The 21,148-nt window shown below is 47.5% G+C and overlaps 2 protein-coding genes across 3 annotated transcripts in view; one reads left to right on the top strand and one right to left on the bottom strand.

Annotated features, from left to right (window-relative positions):
- The window catches only part of FBXO10 (F-box protein 10), a 31,091-nt gene extending 23,431 nt beyond the window's left edge, over positions 1–7,660 (top strand). Inside the window, exons 8-10 of the mRNA XM_036261085.1 lie at positions 1,021–1,334; positions 2,437–2,618; positions 5,798–7,660. Coding sequence (XP_036116978.1) covers positions 1,021–1,334; positions 2,437–2,618; positions 5,798–5,972 — 671 coding nt within the window. The 3' untranslated portion in view covers positions 5,973–7,660. The remainder of the gene's footprint in view (positions 1–1,020; positions 1,335–2,436; positions 2,619–5,797) is intronic.
- The window catches only part of POLR1E (RNA polymerase I subunit E), a 30,040-nt gene continuing 14,261 nt past the window's right edge, over positions 5,370–21,148 (bottom strand). Inside the window, exons 8-13 of one of the 2 annotated variants that reach the window (XM_036261087.1) lie at positions 20,662–20,758; positions 18,779–18,912; positions 17,571–17,652; positions 16,143–16,274; positions 14,837–14,998; positions 5,370–5,437 (exon numbers count right to left, since the gene is read on the bottom strand). In XM_036261087.1, coding sequence (XP_036116980.1) covers positions 14,839–14,998; positions 16,143–16,274; positions 17,571–17,652; positions 18,779–18,912; positions 20,662–20,758 — 605 coding nt within the window. In that variant the 3' untranslated portion in view covers positions 5,370–5,437; positions 14,837–14,838. Of the gene's footprint in view, positions 5,438–13,656; positions 14,999–16,142; positions 16,275–17,570; positions 17,653–18,778; positions 18,913–20,661; positions 20,759–21,148 lie in introns of those variants that run through there. The other variant, XM_036261086.1, reaches the window with a different exon arrangement.

Genomic DNA, 21,148 nt, shown 5'->3' on the forward strand with positions numbered 1-21,148 from the left:
AATCAGTGTTGGGGACTAATGGAGGAAGGCTTGTTAAGAGCTTACCAGGTCCTGGTAAGCTCATCCCTCTGGGAGTGGCAAAGGTCAGAGAGATCTATGGCCATCTGTCCAGTAGGACAGGAAAAGCTGCATAAATTCACAAATACTTAAAGTATATTTGCTGTTCTCAACCAAGCCAGGAAAACAGGCAGCTACCGCCAAGAGATGTGGACTTGCAGGCTCACGGCTCAGGCTGCTCCCATGTGTCCACATTGTCATCCTCACACACTCCTCCCAGCACTGCCCAGTGCCTCTTACTGTAGGGGCAGGTGATGTCCCCACTGAGGAGTCATCCTCACCCCATGTCCACCTGCCGTGCTGTCTCTTCTCGACCAAGTTGGCAGCTCTGAGCTCACTGATTTTGTGCTTTTTTTCTACAAACATACAGTGTCTCTAAGCATACACAAACCCAAATGGCATTTTCTTTCCAAAAGCTCTAACTCATTCTAGACACATATTACCTAGCTTTAAATTTGTTCTATTAAAAATTATAGAATTTTCCATATAAAGGACATGTCTCCAAACAGGGAGGCAGATCCCAGGTCAGTATGCGAAGAAAAACAAAACAGCTTGCCAGCAGGTAGGTCTGTCTGCAGTCGAATGGCAGCAGACGGTGAGCGCCGGTCTCAGGAGGCACACGCAGCGGCAGGACCGTGCTGTAGGAAGCAAAGCACAGGACAGGAGCCTGAGCCAGACCAGCTGAGTCAGGAATCTTATCTTCCAGTTCCCTGGCTATAGTTAATGAGGACTTTGTTCAGAAGGAACAGAACTTCCTTGATGTTCCCAGGTTTCCTCCTGCTCTGTATGTCGTCCAGTTTGGAAGATGCAGCTCCAAAGGGCTGGTTCTGAGTGTTACTATCTCTTCTTCCCCGCCTCTCTCCTGGGGGCACAGTTCCAGGAAAGCTTTTCCTGACTGGTGTTGTCAGGGCTGACCCTGGGACCGCCTGTGCTTTCTCTGCTCCCCACCCCCTCTACCTGCAGCCTCAGGACTCTATGTCCAGAGCAGTGAGGCGCTGCACGTCATCACCAATGTGATCCACGCTAATGGGGACAGAGGCATCACTGTGGCCCAGAGCAGCCAGCTCACCCATGTGACTAACAACAGCATCTCCTGCAACCGCCAGAGTGGGGTCAAAGTGGAGGCCCAGTGCAAGGTGGAGCTCCGGGGCAATGGTATCTATGACAACAGAGGCCATGGCATCATCACCAAGGGTGACAGCACTGTCGTCATTGAAAACGACATCATTGGCAACAGGGGCAGCGGACTGCAGCTGCTGCCCAGGTCCGACACTAAGGTGAATATGTGTGTGTGTGTGTGTGTGTGTGTGTGTGTGTGTGTGCGCCATGTGGTGCCAACACGGGCACAGCCCTGGGAGAGCTCTCATGCCCCCTCTGCTAAGAAGCAGCCATCACTGGAAGGGACATATGAACTGGACCTGAAGGATGAATAAGAGTTACCAGCAGGAAACCAGGGTGGGGGTGCCACCAGGGGTATCTTTGTGGTCTCCAGGTCAAGGTCAGGGCTATTTAGATTTCTTCTACTAACAGAATAATCTCACACGGGATCTGGTATGCAGTAGGTGCTTAATGAGAGCAGCCTTGCCTCAGGGCCTTTGCACACACTATTCCCTGTATATCTAGACACACTTCTCCCTCTTCTATCTCTGTCCTACAGTTTGGCTATTGTTTTCTTCAGCCCTCCAGTCTCATTGGCCACTTCTTTTGGCCACTTACCTGATACCCCAGTCCCCTCCCTGAGCCAAACTGGCCAGGGCTCTTTTCTGGACTCTTAAGGTGCTTATGCCCACCTCCACCTCAGAGCACTTCTCATGGTGCTTTGTAAATGTTCCTTTGCCTTTTTTTCTCCCAGTGGGACAGTGAGCTGTGAGCTGCTTTTACGCAAAGCACTGTTCTGGGTGCTAGGCTTCCAATGCTGAGCCAAATTGACCCAGTACCTGCCCATGTAAAATTACGTTCCCAGAGCCTCTTTTCAGCTCTGTGGCCTCATGATTAGTGACTTAGGCAAGGGGTAAAGAGTCCTTAGCTTTGCATCTGAGCACTGTGGTAGCAGAGGAAGGGGAGGGCACCCTGTTGCCTCAGTTGGGTTGTAGTGGCTCTGGCATCAGGCACCATCTCCCTTCTCTGCTAGGCCTTTGCACATTCTTTCTCATCCCCCCCTTGCTCTACACCTGATGAACTCCTACAGCTTACCCATCACTTCCTCCAGGAAGCCTTCCCTGGTTCCCCCCAGCTGGTCTCGATGTTCTTTCCCTGAGGTTATTGCCTACTGACCTAGCATGCTCTTACCCCTCAGTTTTATAACTGGTAAATCACTTACCTGGCTTCCCTACCAGACTGGGAGCCCCTGATGTGTGATAACTTGGCTGCCTCTTCCAGGTAATAAAGAACCGGATCCATTCGTTTCGGGCCTATGGCATTGCAGTGCGGGGCCGCACCAAAGCTCTGGTGCAGGAGAATATCTTCTTCCAGGGCAAGACCAACAAGACCATCTTTCAGCAGATCTCAAACAATCGAGAATGCATCATGCAAAACAATAAGTTCTTGGTCTTCAAGAAAAAGTAAGTGCCTAAACCAATTTTCTAGAACCACAGTGAGGTCCCTGGGGAAGCCTGGCCCAGTGATTGTGGCTGCCCTTGCTCCCTGCAGTCCTGCCAGCTTTCGGCTCTGGGCAGATAAAGGCCTGTGCTTGTGCTTCGTGTCAGGCCTGGGCTGAGGACCTGCAAGCTTTAAGAGCAAAAGCTATGTGGTTTCAAATCTCAGCTCTGTCATTTACTGGCTGGGTGACCTTGGGCAAGTTACTCAACATCTCTGAGACTTTGTAAAATCCAGTTAGCCCTGGCTGGGTTGCTCGGTTGGAGAGTTGTCCAGTACACACAAAAAAACAAAAAGGTCGTGGGTTTGATTCCCCATCAGGGCATATACCTAGGTTGTGGGTTCAATCCCTGGTCGGGGTATGTATGGGAGGCAACTGATGGATATTTCTGTCTCACATAGATGTTTCTCTCTCTCTCTCTCTCCTTTTTCACTCTCTAAAAAATTAATAAACGTATCCTTGGGTGAGGATTAAAAATCCAATTAATAATATCTGTTTTATAGCACTAATTTAAGACAAAATACGATTATGTGACCTAACAGAATATCTGCAGTTTTATAAAAAATGTTAATTACAGCTGCCACTGTTGTCACTTTTTTTAGTACCTCTGCCTCAGTGGACCACAATTGCTTCACGCTCATCTTCCCTGAACCTCTTTGTCTCTTCCTGTTCCCCATTTCAGTGCCATCACTGTCCACTCTGTTCTGGCTGCAAAACCTTTGCCTCCTCCTTCTCCCTGACATCAAAGATCAGTCAGTTACCAGATCTTCTTGATTGTAAAATGTTCTTACATCTGGCACCTCCTCTTTCCAACTGCCACCACCCTTTTCTGGGTCTCAGCACCCCTCGCTATGACCCGTGTCCCCTGTTATCAGTACAGCTATTCCAGTTGTTAATAGATAGACTCTGTTCTGATTGGTTGGTGCTTTGCTCTACTGGTTACAAAAATTACTATTACTGTTATTGTTGTTGTTATCACTTCTGCTCTGTTAATACCCCTGTCCTATTGCAGCAGCTTCCTAACTGGTCTCCCTACCCTTAGGCTCCTCCCACCACTAGCTTACCCCCTTGCAGGCTATCTTGTGCATCCTGCCAGATGAATCTTTCTCTGTCAGCTGTGGTCATGTCATGTCCATGCTCAGAAGCCTTTGATGGGTCTCCTGTTTCTATGTATGATCTCTTTTTTATTACACACCCTCTCAGTAAAACTATGTTTTGAGGAAATCTCCTCTTATATATATGTTTACATATTCATAACTTATAAAGTATAAAATAAATAGAAAATTTGATATTTTCTTTGAATATCCCAGCCGCTCATACTGTGGACTCTCTGGGATCCGTTTCTTTTTTCCCCTTTGGAGACCCCAGCCCAGACCTGTCAGCCTGGCATTGTCCACTGTGCACTGTTGGGTCCTGATTTTCCTTTCTGACCTCTTTTCATCACTCCTTTTCAGGAGTTCTCTCTGCTGCCAAACCCAAAGGCATGCAATGCTTTGCGCACACCTCCAAAAGCTTTTCCTCACTCCATGGCAGCCAGTATCTGACTCTGTCCACACATTTATAGTCCTACTTGCTATCTTTTTTTGGAGAGAGGAAAGGAGAGAGAGAGGGAAGCATCGATCAGTTGCCTCCCACTCACGCCCCGACTCGGGATTGAACTCACAGCCTGGGCATGGTGCCCTGACTGGGAATTAAACCTGCCACCTTTTTGGTGTATGGGGCGACGCTCCAACCAACTGAGCCATGCTGGCTAGGGCCTGCTCACTGTGATATTATCAGCATAAATATATGTAGAAGACACTATTGCTGGCTGAATCAATATAGGTTCATTGTATAGAAGAGGTGGTTCCTTGTAACTCAGGTGACAGAAAACCCTGAGCAGAGTTTCACTATTGTTTGATTTTCCCCAACTTCTGTCCCCTGTAGATCTGCATTTTCCAGAATGTCATCTAAAAAATATCACACAGGCCCTGGCTGGGTGGTTCAGTTGGTTGAATGTCATCCTGGGCACCAAAAGATTGTAAATTTTTTTTTTAACATTTTATGTATTTATTTTTATCCTTACCTGAGGACATTTTTCCATTTTTTGTTCAGCTAGAGTTGGGAGGAGAGAGAGAGAGAGAAACATCGATGTGAAAGGGACACATCTTGTGGCTGCCACCCGCACGACCCAACCAGGGCTGAGGACAAACTGCACCGAGGTACGCGCCCTTAGCGGGAACCGAACCCGGGTCTCTCCAGACCTCAGGCCGACAGTCTAACCACTAAGCCAAACCGGCCAGGGCAAAAGATTGTAAGTTTGGTTCCCAGTCAGGGCCCAAACCTATGTTGCAGGTTTAGTCATGGTGCATATGGGAGGCAACTGGTTGATGTTTTTCTCTCTCTCTCCCTTCCTCTCTTTCTCTAAAAATAATAAAAGTGTATCCTTAGGTGAGGATTTAAATATGTTTTTATTGATTTTAGAGAGAGAGGAAGGGAGAGGGAAAGAGAAACAGCAATGGGCTATCTCCTGCACGCCCCCTACTAGGGGTCGACCCTGAAACCCAGGCATGTGCCCTGATGGGGAATTGAACCAGCAGCCTCTCAGTGCACAGGATGACACTCACCTGAGCCACACTGGCCAGGGCAGAATGTAGTCTTTGGAGTCTGGCTTCTTTCATGCAGCCCAGTGCCCTTGAGATTTGCCCATGGTGTCCCATCTGTTGTTCCTCCTTTTTGTTGCTGGGTGGTATTCTGTTGTGTGCGTGTACCACACACTGTTTATACATTCGTCAGCTGTAGTTTCTAGTTTGGGGTGATTATGAATAAAGCTATAAATTTTCACAGTCATACAGCTGGGTTGGGGAGAAAGGAGAATGAAAGAGAAAAAAAGAAAGCCACTGATCTTCTCCAGATCCTTACAGAGGGGACATTGGGGCTCCTAGAGGGAACTTGTCCAATTCATGCAGAATTGAAGGCACAGCTGGAACCAGAATGCAGCACTTTTGCCCCGTAGCTTCACATGTCTGCCCTCCTGGGAATCACTAACTTACACCCAGATTTAAACACCTGGATCCAATGGCTTGAGCCATAGGTGAGATTTTCAGGGCACTCCGTAAATGCTGACACTCTTAGAGTCTGTTGATTATCATTTTGCATCTTCAGGTCTGATACATGGCGGCTGGTGAACCCACCAGCACGCCCTCACCTTGAAAACTCTCTCCGAGGCCCCTCTGCAGCCCACAGTGGGCAGAAGGTGACAGCCTTGGCAACTAGGATCACAGCCCGTGTGGAAGGTGGGTACCATAGCAACCGCAGCATCTTCTGCACCATCCTGTGAGGATGGAGAGCCACAGGGCGGGGCAACTGGAGCACTGTCCAAAGACTCTGGGAGCAACATCTGCATACCCAGCTCTCAGGCTCAGGCCCTGACAGTGCCCAGCCGAGCTAAGAGGTGCGGCCTTCGGGGTGGACGAAGCAGTGCCTGAGGAGGCTGCCGGTCCCCTCCTCACCATGCCTCCTGGGGACTGAGAACAAGGTACTTCCAAGAACCCTTCAGCTCAACCCTCAGTAGGAAGGCACTTGGAAGTGTTTTTCAGGAGAAAAAGGAACAGACATTCGTGAGTTTCCAGGCACTCCAGCTCCTGTAGAGATTATGAAGAGTTGAGGAAAATCAGTACTGAAGCTTCAGTCAGGTTTCCTGTTTGAGTTACAGGAAACTGTGTTGTACGCACACCAAACCCAGGCTCTTCTCAGGGAAGAGATTTACTCCCGAGCGAGGGAAGTAATTCTAGTGAGGTGGGAAATGACAGCTGCCCCAGAATTTTCCCCTTTCCTTGACCTCTCAGTCCCTCCGGGGACACCACCACACCCTCCCAGCTGCCTGCAGGGGCTGGAGGAGTTGCGTTTGATTTCCTTAAGGACATAGTTGTCTTAGACTTAAACATGGGTCTAAGAGAGGAGAAGGGGCTTCGGACAGGGAGCCCCTGTTAAAAAGCTGACCTACAGATGACAGAGGACATGCCAAAAACAGGAGGGCTTCCTTGCAGTGCCTCGGGTGCCAGCTGGGCAGTGCAGGGACACATACAACTCCCCTCTACCCTCAAGGAGCTCCCAAACTCAGGAGGACATTAGCTCGGTGCCTACCACACAAGGAGTCACATCCCACAAGCACAGCCACACCAGCTGCCCCTCCTGGGCACCAGACTGGTGGAGGTGCAGGTGCCTGGGCCCTCATCTGTCCATGTCCTCTCGGAGAAGCACCTGCCTTTACTGACCCTTATGGTTTCCACTCTGTGCCTTGGCTCATGCTGTCCCCTCTTCCTGGCATGCCCTTCTCTCCATCTGCACATGTCCGGGTCCCACCCATTCAAGTGTAGCTTAGACACTGCCATCTCCACAGAGCATGCCCCCTCTAGATGACAATGCCCTCCCTGTTCTGAGCTGCCCTGCCCGTCTCTGCCCCCTCAGGCACTGAGCACTTTCTGCCTTGGAGTTATCCAGGTCCATCCCCGTCCCACTGACCTGTGTAGGGCCCCCTCTCTCTGTGTTCCCAGTACCCAGGCCTGTAGGGTCTGTAGCCTGAGTGGGGAGAAGGCCAGTCCCAGAGGGCTTTACTGAACTGTTCTGTGTGAGTGTGTCAAGGTTTCAGGTGGGCTCAGACCCTGCCCTGACTGCTTAGGGAAGGGGGCTGGATGCAGGACCCCTCTACCTGAGCAGCCCCCTCCCACTTGGCCTTTCATGTGGGGCCTACACCAGCCCGTCAGGGTTGCTGTCTTGTACCTCACCGATGACTTCCCAGGCTGGTTCTGCCAGGCCCTTGGTGCTGCTCTCCCAGGTCAGGCGGGAGGGGGCTGCAGGGAGCCAGGAATACTGGCTTCTTAAGGACTTTGGGCACAAGAGCGCTGGCCCCTCCCATCCCACACTGTTCTTTGCACCTTCTCTGGTGGCCCCAATGTGAGTCGCTGTATAAAATGCTGCCTTTATCATTTTGTAAGAAATGACTTCTCTGTGAATCAAGTGCTTATGAAAAATCTCAGCAAGTAAAATAAAGTTCTATATTTTAAAAGAGGCACTTTTGGGGGACTTTCCTTGGTTGGATATACACTGGAGTTCCCAGGCGGCTGGATGCGGGCCCTGCACCGCTCACCTTCCCAAGGTACCACCGCTTCCTCTGAAGGAGACAGGATCGCAGGCCCACCTTACCCGTCCAGCTGTTCCACGATTCCAGGTTCCCAGGTCTGTTTCCCGGTCAGGGCAGTGTTGCAGTCCTGCCTGCTGGCCCTGTGGGCTTGGTGAGGGTCTGCGGGAGCAGCCCCTGGTGTGGGGACCTGACCGTCTGCGGAGGGTTCGCAGATCCAGGAACACGTTTGCCCAACTCCCATTACTCAGCATCTTGGTTTCTGCCACATCCACATGTTACCAGAGGAGCAAGTTAGTACTTAATATTTTTCTTTAAGTCCTTTTTAAAAATAGACTTTTTAGAAGAGTTTTAAATTTACAGAAAAAGCAAGCAGAGAGGTAGTACAGAGTTCCCATATTACGTTCCTCCCCAAGTTTCCCTAACATCTTACATGTGTGGTACATTTGTCTAAATTAATGAACCAGTATTGATACATTATTAACCAGAGTCCATGGTTTATTCAGATTTTCTTAGTTATCTAATGCCCCTTTTCCACTCCAGGACACTTTGCTGAGCTAAAAAGAAATATTTATATCACTATTATAAATGAAAAGCTAGTGCTTTTCTAACACACACTAAAACAAACAAGATATTCACAATACCACAAGCAAATCTTTATTGAAACCATATATTTGGGGGAAATTTGTTACTGCACTTTAGCATAACCTTGTGTTTTGACATATCCCTGTGTCACTAAAATCATCATGTTCCATCTACACTGTAGATTCTACAGTATATTAAACACAAGCTTGGTGAGGTCACTGCCCCATTTTTAACAGAAAAAACAGGCCCTAAGTGGTGATGCTTGTTAAGGCCCAGCAGGTGGAAAAAGTTCACTATATCAAATGTTAATGCCCTGGCCGGTTTGATTCAACAGTTAGAGCACTGGCCCATGGACCAGAGAGTCTTGGGTTCAACTCCGGTCAAGGGCATGTGCCTCAGTTGCAGTTTGATCCCCGTCCCTGGTCAGGGTTGTGTGGGAGGTGGCCAATTGATGCCTCTCTCTCACATTGATGTTTCTCTCTTTCTCTCTCCATCCCTCCCACTCTATCTGAAGATAAATGGGAAAATATACTCAGGTGAGGATTAAAAAAAAGAGCTTGTAGGTAGGAGAGGTGTTACCTAGGGTTTTGGTAGCTCAGACACACTCAAGGTCTATCTCCGGGAGGCAGTAGTGAGAGGAACAGAACACCCATCCCAGCTCTTCTGTGGTTGAGGAATTGGGAAGTTGAGAATGCCCTGCAGTAGCCTCATTGGTTCATTGGACAGGGCCTGTTCTCCCACACAGCTGGCCAGACCTGCCTAAAAGAATATACTCTGATGATTGTTTTCCTTAATTGAGCCAAAATCTATCTCCCTGGTTAAATCCTACCTATACTTCAGGATCTTATTTCATCACTTCCATGGAACATCTTCCCTGATGTCTTCAAATCTGTTAAGTGCCCCACTTTCATGCTTTTGTATCCCCTGCCCCTGTTATCCCCATGGTCACACTGAATAATCTGTATTGGAAGTCTGTTGATTTGTCTGATTTCTCTATGCATAGCACAGAGAAAGACTCACTAAGTACTGATGCATGAATAGATGGACAGACCCAACCCTGTTTCTGGAGACATCTCTTCCCTTTGTTTGTGATGACTCTCCAGAGATTGGCAGATAGCATCCTTATTCCCCTGGGGTCCATGCTGCTCCTGGCTTCTATACGTGCCAGTTTGCAGACCATCTCCTCACAATCCTGGTCATTTCTCTACACCCACTTCAGTGGTCTGAATGGGCCTTGGGAAAGCCCAAAGACAGAGTTTAGGAGTCCTGTCCTGCATCTAGGAGGTATGTCCCAGCTCTTCTGTGTAGCGATTATAAATCTAAAGATAGGATTCTCCAAGGGTTCTGTTTCCTTAGGGCCACTTGCTTACAGTCTACAGTAGCTACCCCCCCCCCCCCCCCGCCAGGGTGACTTGTGACAGGTGAAGGCTTAACCCTGGTACAGAGTTCACAGGTCTCAGCTTCTCCCTCCACAAAGCAGCCTCTACTGTGGCCTTGGTCTTCCCTGCTGGCCAGCCAGGCCCAAACATGGATGCTTACTGACAGGAGAGTATAAGCACAACAAAGACCAACACAGCTTCATCATGCAGGCCAACAAGTCCTGTTGAGGCCACTGCCCTGGTGTCCAGAGGAATGGCCAGACCAAAAGCCAGTTGGACCTTGGCACAGTACGTGAACCTAGTGCCTCAGCAGCAGCACGGGGCCCACCTTCCCTCTCCTTCCTTCCATAGCAGAGAGAAAGCCTCCTCTCCAAATGGTTCCTCACAGTGGGCTCCCGTAGGGCCTGCTGGGCTTGTTCCAACCCTGAGCGGTCTCCCCCAATGTGAGCATGCTCAACACGTTAGTTTTTCCCATTCCTGTCCAGAACTTTGCAGGGTAGTTATGGCCATCTACCATGAATAGCACCCTTTTTTTCTTCTTCCTTTGTTGTTTTCATTGATATTTTAGAGCGATAGGAACATCAATGAGAGAGAAGCACCAACATCGATCAGCTGCCTCCTGCACACCCCCTACTGGGGCACTGAGCTTGCACTCTGGGCATGTGCCCTGACTGGGAATTGACCTCTTGCTGCATGGGATGACACTCAACCACTGAGCCACACCAGCCAGGCAATAGCATCCTTTTTAAATGAAGTAAAGCCTAGCACGGCCCTCCTGGTGCCATCTGAGCTACTCATAACACAACTGTCACCTACTCAGAACCCACTTCTTGCCTGAGTGCAGCTAAAGATCCCGTCTGATTGTAAGATGGTATTTCACTTCTTGGTTTTGGCCCATCACTCATGTCATCTGTCTGGGTTCTTTGCATAAAAAGCTGATTCCAGGACTGAAGCAGGGAAAGTACAGATGGGGAATATCCTGTGCCAGAACGTAAGGCAGCACCCTTAAAATGATGGATATTCAGGAGCTAGCTTGAATGAACTGATTTGCCAAATGTGATTCAATCTGAGCATCAAAAATGATAATAGTAACAATGTTCATGGAATAAAAATCTATGAGTCCATACTGACAACTAAATGAACAATAAAAAAAAAAAAATTAATGGGAGAGAAAAGGCGCCTCCTCCCCCATAGTAGAATGCCAATAACAAATGTGTAAAACAAGAATGGAGCCTGGCCAGTATGGCTCAGTGGATTGAGCATCGTCCCATGGACTGAGAGGTTCCAGTTCGATTCCCGGTCAGGGCACAGCCCAGGTTTCAGGCTCTATCCCAACAGGGGGCATGGAGGAGGCAGCCGATCATCTCTCATATCGATGTTTCTCTCTCTCCTTTCCTCTTTCTCTAAAAAATCAATAAAAACCTATTTTAAAAAATAATGGAGTTAGAAAATAACCATTTTTCAACCATCTTGGTCATTGATTCAGCAGGAACCATCAATCAAGGCTAAAATTCATGGGTGAAAGTTGGATGAGGCACAGGATATTGAGAGTCTCAAAATAATACCTCCACGCCCTGGCCAGTTTGGCTCAGCGGTTAGAGCGTTGGCCTGCGGTCTGGAGAGACCCAGGTTCGGTTCCCACTAAGGGCACGTACTTCGGTTGCAGTTTGTCCCCGGCCCTTGTTGGTCGTGCGGGTGGCAGCCACTCGATGTGTCCCTTCATGTCGATGTTTCTCTCTCTCCCTCCCACTCTATCTGTACAAAAAATGGAAAAATATCCTCGGGTGAGGATAAAAAATAAAAAAATAAAATAATACCTCCACAAATTATTAATTACAAAAAGAAAAATATTAACTTCACAGTAGAGAACACAACCTTAACAAAGTAGTAAAAGCTAATGTTGGTAAGAATAGGACAGACCAACATCATGTGCCTCACTGTGATGCAGCTGGGACACAGCATATCTGTGATAATTCTGCCAAAAACATAGATCCTGAATCTAATCATAATGAAACACCACACAAATCTAAATTGAGGGACATGCTACAAAATAACTGGCTTTACTCTTCAAATCGTCAAGGTAAAGAAAGTCAAAGGCTGTGGAACCATTTCAGTTTAAACAAGACCAAAGAGATGTGACTGGCACAACTGGAATATGAACTAGAGACCAGTACTGTACCAGTGTTCTCTTTCCTGCCTTTTTTTTGTTTTTTTTAATCCTCACCAGAGGACATTTTTCCATTTTTTGTTCAGATAGACTGGGAGGGAGAGAGGGAGAGAGAGAGAAACATCGACGGGAAAGGGACACATCGAGTAGCTGCCACCCGCATGACCAACCAGGGCCGGGGACAAACTGCAACCGAGGTACGTGCCCTTAGCGGAAATCGAACCCGGGTCTCTCTGGACCGCAGGCCGACGCTCTAACCGCTGAGCCAAACCGGCCAGGGCTCTTTCCTGCTTTGATAAGTGTACTGTGGTTAAGGAAGAGGAAGTCCTTATTCACTTGTGCTTTGACAAATAGTCTCAAAAGGTTCAAAAAGAAATACATAATGTATAAAGCAAATAACAAATGGGACAACACAATAACTGGAGAAATCTGGGTAAAAGATACACAGAAGTTCTTTGTACTGTTCTTGCAACTATTTTCTAAATATGACATATCAAAATAAAGTTTTAAAAAGATACTAAATAATTTTATCTAATTAGCAATTTCTAAGTTGGGGTTCTCTACAAGTGTGTTAAATATAGCTTCTTTGATCTCACCCATTAACAATGTACAATAGGTCAGGGCCACAGGCAAAGACCTCGCTCCAGGAAATCTTCCGTTAACCAACACCTGTAAATTAAGATTATTCCACAAACTACAAATCTTATTAAGGGTACCAAATCCTAGTCGACAATCTCCCTTTCTTCAAAGAGGACAGCAGGAGACCTTATGGCAAAAAACTTGGTGAAATCAAGGTAGCCACTGTGAATGTATTAGTCAACAAATGGTTTTTTAAAGTTTTATATATATATATATATATATATATATATATATACACACACACACACACACACACACACACACACACACACACACACAATTCTACAATTGTTTACCTACTAGCCCTGCCAAGGAAAAAAGGCACAGTTCATGTACTGTGACTCATTCAGCATACACTACCTGCGTCAGGCACTGTGCTAGCTGCTTTCAGGACTTGGTTCAAGTTAAACAATGGCTCTCTTGAGCCTTTTGACCCACAAACCTCTTGATGTACAAAAATGTGCTTTTCGGTCAACCTCTGGGAATGTAGTGAGGTACACCTGTTGTCACCCAGGACAAGTACTTCCCATCCTAGACTCTTCTTTATCAATACGACTGCTCTGTGCACGTGACTGAAGACAGGCTGCTTCTCCTCTAGGACAGAGGTTGTTCAGAGGCCTGGTCACATGCTCTGATCCAACCATTCCTGGGAATTCAGTGTCAAATCCATCAGAATCTAAAATCCCTTCATGAAAACACTTTCTACCATATAAGCGCATTAGTTCTTTTCCCAGAGACAGATCAGGAATGGAAGTCACATACTTGATATGACAGCTTAGATAAGGAAAAACAAAAGGCATTTAGATTTCCTGCTCGCACCTCTGCTGAAGGCAAAGTATGCTACATGCCCACTACCCAGGATCAGAGACGAATGAGACAAACCAGAGAAGAGCATGAAAAAGGCACACTGTAGACATGGGCCTAGCTCCAGAAGTGGCTCTGATAACAGCATTCCAGAGCTCGAAAAAATACAAGGACCACCTGTCCCAGGTGAGTCATCTAAGACTCATTTCCACCATGTCTTCCCTGATGGATGGCCCAGCTGCTGCGTAGCCTTCTTTTCTCACTCTCAAAGATGATTCTATCTTCCTTCACTGCTCCTTGCTCCCCAGCACTGAGCACCACAAACCTCAGGTGCTCCCAGAAGAGCCTGAAGATCTGAGAGCCATGTACCCATGTCACATGCCCATTCTTCATAGCACCCCTCAGGACGGTGACTTCCCCATCTCCCCCATGGCAGGTAAGGTTTGTTGGCAGTCAGCATCCATTTCCATCTCCTTCGGGTATGCCTTCCTGTAACTAGATGCTGGAGAGCTGAAACCTATTTCCAAGATTCCCTTGCTGCTAGGAGTCTAGGTACAAATTAGGTTCCTACATACACACTCACAGAAGGAAGCAAGATGGAAGCCAGCTTCTTAATTTTTAGTTGGTTGTGCTGACAAGGGGGTGGAAATGTGGGTATTAAAAGCATGGGTGGTTGAACTCAGTGTCGAGTCACCAGCTTCACGAATTCAAGCAGCTGGGCAGAAGTGGCTTCTTGGTGCCTGGATGGCAATCCAGCAGTGTGTTCTTGAACTGAGCACTTCTGCTGGCAACCTCCTGATTCCCCCTCGTCCAGCCCTTTAACAACTTTACATTTTATCTATGTATTAAACTCCTTTCCCCTTAAGATATGTAGTACAATTTGTTTTCTGTGTTGAACTCTAATTCATGCCCCTCAGAACTGTGGCTTCAGAGCTGACCCCTACCCTCTGCGTGGCCTGAGCCAGACACAGCAACTGGGATAATCACTTCCTCCCTGTTCAGGCAAGGGCCCCAGCCTGTTACAGCAGCCTCAAACTCAATCAGCCTGTTTGGCAACCCCATCACACTGGTGACCTGAAGCCTCCTCTTCTAGCCCTGCTCATCCTCACCATGGACTCCACTGGCCCCCCAAGACCTAAGCAGGGCACTTCATATTAAATTAACCTTCATCTGTTAGATCTGGCCCAGGGTTCAGCCTTTGAAATCTTTTGGCTCCAGCCTCCCAGGCCCAACCTCCCACATCACCACATGTGAACCAACACGAGAAGCATCTGCCATTTAAAATCACAGCAACACCAAAGGAAAGGGACAAAGTCCAATATGGCGGTCACTTTGTATTTTTGCTTCAGACAAGCACAGCAGAGATACTGGCTTGTGGCTTCATACCCATGCCACAGCAAGGCTTCTTTTTCTTCTCTTTTAAAAAATGAAATGGAAATGAATAGAAGTAGTGGCTATGGTGTGGCCACATTGCTGTCCGGAAAGCACACCTCTACGTGATTCTCCTCCGCTTTGACTGGCGGTCCAAGGTCTGGGCTGGGGGCAGCGGGATACACAGAGTACCCAGTTTGTGCTCCTCCTCCCTGTCAGCTGCCAGAGACACCTTTCTCTTAGAGATCTTCAGCCTCATGGCTTTTGCTATCTCGATCATCCTGAGGAACAAACACAAAACGTGGAGAATCTCCTCAGTGTCACTGCCCAGAGAAGGGTAGCAGATGGGAGTGGCATACTCATGCTCCAGGTCATGAAGACAGAATCCCCAAAATGGCCACTAGGAGAGAGAGGCAGACAAGATCCCTGCCCCTACCCCCCGAGCCATCAGACAGACGATTTCATTTAAATGAGTTGCCATTAGAAAATATCCTTATAGGTGATTACAAACCAGGTTATCTGTCTAGATTCTACTAATAAACTTTGTTCACTTCCTATAACCAGGATGGAACACTTGCTAGAAGTTTGTCAGAATGGCTCCAAGTATCTTCTGATTTTCAATGTCACCGCCTGTGAGAATGCTGTTTGTGCCCAGCCCTTGGAGTAACCCCTCTCTGGACTGCCACAAGAGTGCAAAGGTGTTTCACAGGCTCTCTTGAACATCAGGTCCCTGGAAGTCAGATGCCTCTAAATGACAAAAAAACGCTAAGAGGATCAACGTTCAGGAACCTGGGAAGTTCTGCCCTCTATTCAGTCTGAACCCCTTTAGAAAGGGCCTGAACGGTCACCTCTGCCAACTCTCCCAGTCCGGTCGGAGAAGCCCAATGTGCCATCCCTGCCAAGCAGCAGCCCTGCCCTCTTACAGCCCCTTCCATCTGACTCTGAGAAAGGTCTTTTTGCTAAACTGAAATGGGGTTCTTGTAACTTCCACCCCTGGGTTCCAGCCCTCAGGACCACACAGAATCTCTCTCCGGAGAGAAAGATATCTGGTGACTGGAGGCTGCCTGGTTACACAGGGGCAGAGTGCACTACAGGAAGGCTCAGGTTTGAAGCTCAAGGATTTCCCTTCTTGGTGGTGTAACCTTGGGAAAGGCAATCACCTCTGAACTATAGATTCTTTCATTGTTTTTTTAGGGAAATCACTGAAATATTTTGCCAGATTTAATGCTGTGCCTGGCACAGAGAACTGGCAGTCCGTAATGTCCAGCTGCTTAGCCATTCAATCACTCACTCATTGACATCTGTCCTCTGGTCCCAAGTCTTTCCCCTCTAAACATCCCGTTCTCCAGATGGCGCCTCGTGCTTTCCAGCAGTGCTAGAAATACAGCAAGGCACCTCAGGGAGTTTTTTATTGCGTGTGCTCACCTTTTCTCACTGAGCTTCAGGTCCCTCTGTAACACCGTCAGGTCAATCTGGAAGTCGTTTATGTGCAAGGCGAGTATGATCACGTACGCGATGATCTTCGCCTTCATAGAATCGGAAATTAAGTTGTGTAAACTGCAAAAACAGTGGCAAGGAGACACAAAATCTAAGATGATTTCTCTAAAAGCAAAATAAAAACATCCAAACTGCCTGGCCGGTATGGCTCAGTGGTTGAGCATCGACCCATGCACCAAGAGGTCACCGGTTTGATTCCCAAGTCAGGGCACATGCCCAGGTTGTGGGCCCGATCCCCAGTGGGGGGCATGCAGGAGGCGACCAATTGATATTCTCCCTCATTGATGTTTCTCTCTCCCCTTCTCCATTCTTCTCTCTCTAAAAATCAATAAAGAAGAAAAAAAAAATTTAAAACAAAAAAAACATCAAAATCTATTCCCAGAGGTACTCGATATCTTCCCATCTTGGGGAGAAGAAAAAGAATTCAAGTGACTCCTTGTCTTTCAAGGTGCCCAGGCCGTCACACAGAGGACAGAGAGCCATTCCTAGTGCGCCCTCCATGGGGGGCAGAGAAGGTCACACATACTACCCCAGGTACAGTGAGAGCCCCACACTGGGGAGGACCCTCGTGTCTGTCCCTGCCTGCTCAGCAGGGCTGCCGGGAAAGCAGTCACTCCACACTCAGTTGCCAATGATTCTTCCAAGTACACTCAGAGCAAGAAACACATTCAAGCAAAGAGCAGGAAGGAAACCCAGGGTCATTCCTTGGGGATTCTTCCCCCAAATCACCACACTGGCCTGTCCTTTCCTGCAACACTGCTTTTTCACAGACCACAAGTTCTATGGGGCATTAAGGGTTCCTCGAGCCCTGGCCGGTTTGGCTTAGCAGTAGCATGTCGGCCTGTGGACCAATGAGTTGCGGGTTCGATTCTGGCCAAGGGCACGTACCTTGGTTGCGGTTCATCCTGGGACCTGGTAGTGCAGGAGGCCACCAACCAGTTAGTGTGTCCCTCTCACATCAATGTTTCTCTCTCTCTCTTTCTCCCCCTTTTTCTCCCTCTCTCTCCCTCCCACTCTATCTGAAGATAAACAGGAAAAAAATATATATATATATAAAAATCTCTTCAGGCGAGGATTAAAAAAAAGAGGGGTTTCCTCAAAAGGAGTGTGTCAAGTGAAGTATCTTTGTTGCTGGACAGCCCAAGGGGAAATGAACTTCTCCAAGGGGGAGAAAGCACATACTATATACTGTTTCCTAAGTTACTTGACCCCGGGACCACTCCAAATGGCGGTGCTCTCTTTAGCACAGTAGCTTGGTGGACATGGCTTCCAACCCAAGCTCCTACTCCCCACTCTCACCACCCTCCCCAACATTTCTCCTTTCTAGGCAGGAGCCAAAGAAACCATGCCCCTGACCTGCCATTGTTGTAGGTCAAGCAGGTAAAGTGCTTCAGCAGTTTGGTGTTGATGATGTGTGGCACTCCAGGCCCCAGGGCACCTACAACACAAAGTTGAGTTTGGTCATTTTCTATCAAAATCCTTAGGCCACATGTCACCCATGAGCTGGAAGAAGAAGCCAACGGTTGGGCCAGTGTTATGAACAAAACCATGTGGTAAGAGAAGCAGGGCCCACACAATAAAATGGCCACTTTCCAGTGAAAATATGCTCATTTCAAATGAAACTACCCGAGAGACATTTGTGATGGGGTAACAAAGAAAAATAGACTTCACAAGGCCTAAAGACACAGAATTCATAAAATGTTAGAAAAGCAAAATGAACTGTGGAGAAAGTCCAGGGAGAGGAAAGCAGGGTAGATTAGAATATAAAGATAAGAATTAAGCAAGTAATGAAAAGCATATAGACTCTTGGATGCCCAACCACAGTAACAAAACTGCACACACATGCCTAAAGCCCCAGCTGCCTCCTGCTGCCTTCCAGACTCTGGCTGGACGGATGCAGCAGCCATGGTCCTAGCTGTAGCGGACATTGGGGTTACAGCAGAAAGTGGCTCTCTCTGCTCCCAGTGAGAAATACGCTAACACAACAAAAACCAGTCAGTCACCAGCCTACATAAGGCCAACTTTCCTACCTGTATGGCTGATGTTGGTCTAAGACCCTTACAATTTTCATTTGACTTGGATACTACACATTGCCTAATGCAGAACAGAACTGGCTGTTAGCTCTGAACAACGACCTAATCCAACCCGTCCCCATGTACAGACCAGGAAAGAGCGTGGAGAGTCCTCTAGGCGTGTCAGCAGTACCAACAGGAACCTCAATTACATGGCTGAAAATAAAGCCCTGACCACACATTCCCACTTTCTTCTCTCATTAGAGCTTGTCTAAGAATTACAGGCAAATAATGGACTGGAAATAACTGGAATCAAATGTCTTATCACAACCCAGCTGGTGTAGTTCAGTGGACTGAGTGTTGTTCCAGGGACTGAGAGGTCCCAGGTTCGATTCCCGGTCAGGGCACATGCCCAGGTTGCAGGCTCAATCCCCAGTGTGGGGTGTGCAGGAGGCTGCCAATCAATGTTTCTCTCGCACATCGATGTTTCTATCACTCTCTAAAAATTCAATAAAAATATATATATTTTTAAAAAGTCTATTGTGGACTCACTTTTCCGCTTAATCACTTTCTGTGCTCGAAACTTGATGAGTGTGTCCAGAAACCATATACATCGGGCCTGGTGGTCTCGGCTCTCCTCATTTGATGGCAAAGACTTCAGCGCTTCTATGACAAAGCAGCAGTGTCTAAAACAAGGGAGGGAAAGGGAAAAATATGTTGGGTAAGGGTAAGACCAGCTCTGTCAGGGGCCATTTACCCCTCACAATTAGAACAGCAGGCACCCCTCACACCTGATGGCTGAGGAAGGGCCATCCGCCACTGCTTCTATGACAGGAGCACGGTTTAGTGCAGGGGCTAGGTAAGGCATAGCACAGTAAATACTTAGGCTTTGGGGCTACATGGTGCCTGTTGCAACTACTCAAATCTGCCACTGAAATGCAAAAGCAGCCATCAAAAATACAAAAATGAATGGCCACGGCTGTGTTCCTATTAAATTTGGTCCACAGGCACCAGGCTAGACTGAGCACATGGGCCACAGTTGGCCAAACCTACAAGTGGTTTGAAGCACAGGCTCTCAAGTCAGACTACCTGGGTTTGAACTTCCTCTGCTGTTTAGTGGCTTGGGCAATTTTCTGTATAGCTCTGTACATCATCTTTACCTATAAATTGAGGCTGATGATAATATCCTCTTCTTGGGGATGTTTTATGGATTAAATAGAAAAAAGTAAAGTACTTAGAACAGTGCTTGACACCTGTAAGAACTCGATCAATGTTATGTATTATTATTATTAATGTACTGTTCTATCACTATCAGGCTCCTGGGCTCAAGGACATAAAAATGCTCTTCAAAATCATCTTGCAGCTGCCTCATTTCACAGATAGGAAAACTGAGGCTCAGAGAGGGGAAGATCACACAGCATATTCCGCAGAGCTCCACTCAGTTCCCCAGGCTCCCAGCCCAGAGCTCATGCCTGCAACTGCCCCTGGGCCAAAATCACATTAAGACAACTGAAAATCAGCCCTGGCCGGTTTGGCTCAGCGGTTAGAGCATCGGCCTGCGGTCCGGAGAGACCCGGGTTCGGTTCCCGCTAAGGGCACGTACTTCGGTTGCAGTTTGTCCCCGGCCGTGGTTGGTCGTGGGGTGGCAGCCACTCGATGTGTCCCTTTCACATCGATGTTTCTCTCTCTCTGTCTCTTCCTCTCTTTCCCTCCCACTCTATCTGTACAAAAAATGGAAAAATGTCCTCAGGTGAGGATTAAAAAAAAAAAAAAAGACAACTGAAAATCAGTAATAGGTTTTTTTGAGAAATAGATCTTTGGAGAAAAAAAGGTATTTGCCAAGGCCTTGGATTTCAATGACCAGTAAAATTTCCAAAGAAAAATCAGGGAACCAACATATAGTTAACAAGCTTTTTACTTTTTCAAGATAAAATTATTAAAAGCACAAAGCTCAAAAGCAAAAAAATCCCATCACCTTCATAAAAATGCTGTTTTAGTAGCTCCAAAAAAGAGGGAATAATATATATTTTAAATATACAATATTTTAAAAGAAAAGCTCTCCCAACACATCATCACAGATAAACCATATACTCAGCTGGCACCGACTCTCAGGCCAGCACTTGGGCTCCCCAGTGACAATCAGCAGCAAGCGTAACACTGGAGGATCCAGTCCTTTTCTAGTTCCCAGACCAACTCCAAGGCCTCGCCACCCTCTGCCCAGCCACAGGTTCCATGTACTCAGAAGTCAACTCTCTCCCTTGAGTGCCACCCACAGCCTTGGAACAACAGATCTAGAAGCCCAAACATCCATGAAATGAATGGCGCATTCATGTTCAAATGCTGAACAGTGATCCTCAAAAGTCTGCTTCATGTCTGACTACTGCTGTGTCCCAATATTACTCTCTCGGACGCTCCATTCACCCAAGTCGGGGTACCTGTTCTCTTCCATCATCTTCAGTATTTCTTCTGACGTGACATTCCTGAAAGCTTCAGATGGGCTCTGAAGAGCTTCATACTCCGCAGGCGAAAGAACTAGTTACTGGTCAAGAACAAAATGTGACCAAGGTGGAAACATCTAACTAGCTAGATCTCCTAGTGGCCTCATTTAGAGACGGGAAAGCTGAGACTCAGAGGGGAAGACCACACCGCACTTCAGGGCAGAGCTCAGGAACTCAGTTCTCCGACTCCCAGCGCAGACCTCATTCCCTACCTGGGCTTTTCTGCCTTCTCTTTATTTCCATCTGATTAGACCCACAAGTTGGTACATTTTACATTCCAACCCTTCCTTTTACAAAACCAGTCTGTCCTAAACTTTGGGCAGTGGCCAACTTAGTCATATTTGGACTATTCACAGAGAGTGACCCCGACAGGGCTGAGCCGTGGACATTTGGCATTTTGCTGAGGAATGGCTTTGAATCCCAC

This window comes from Molossus molossus, unplaced genomic scaffold (genome assembly GCF_014108415.1).
Source record: "Molossus molossus isolate mMolMol1 unplaced genomic scaffold, mMolMol1.p scaffold_m16_p_14, whole genome shotgun sequence".
Taxonomy (NCBI): Eukaryota; Metazoa; Chordata; class Mammalia; order Chiroptera; family Molossidae; genus Molossus; species Molossus molossus.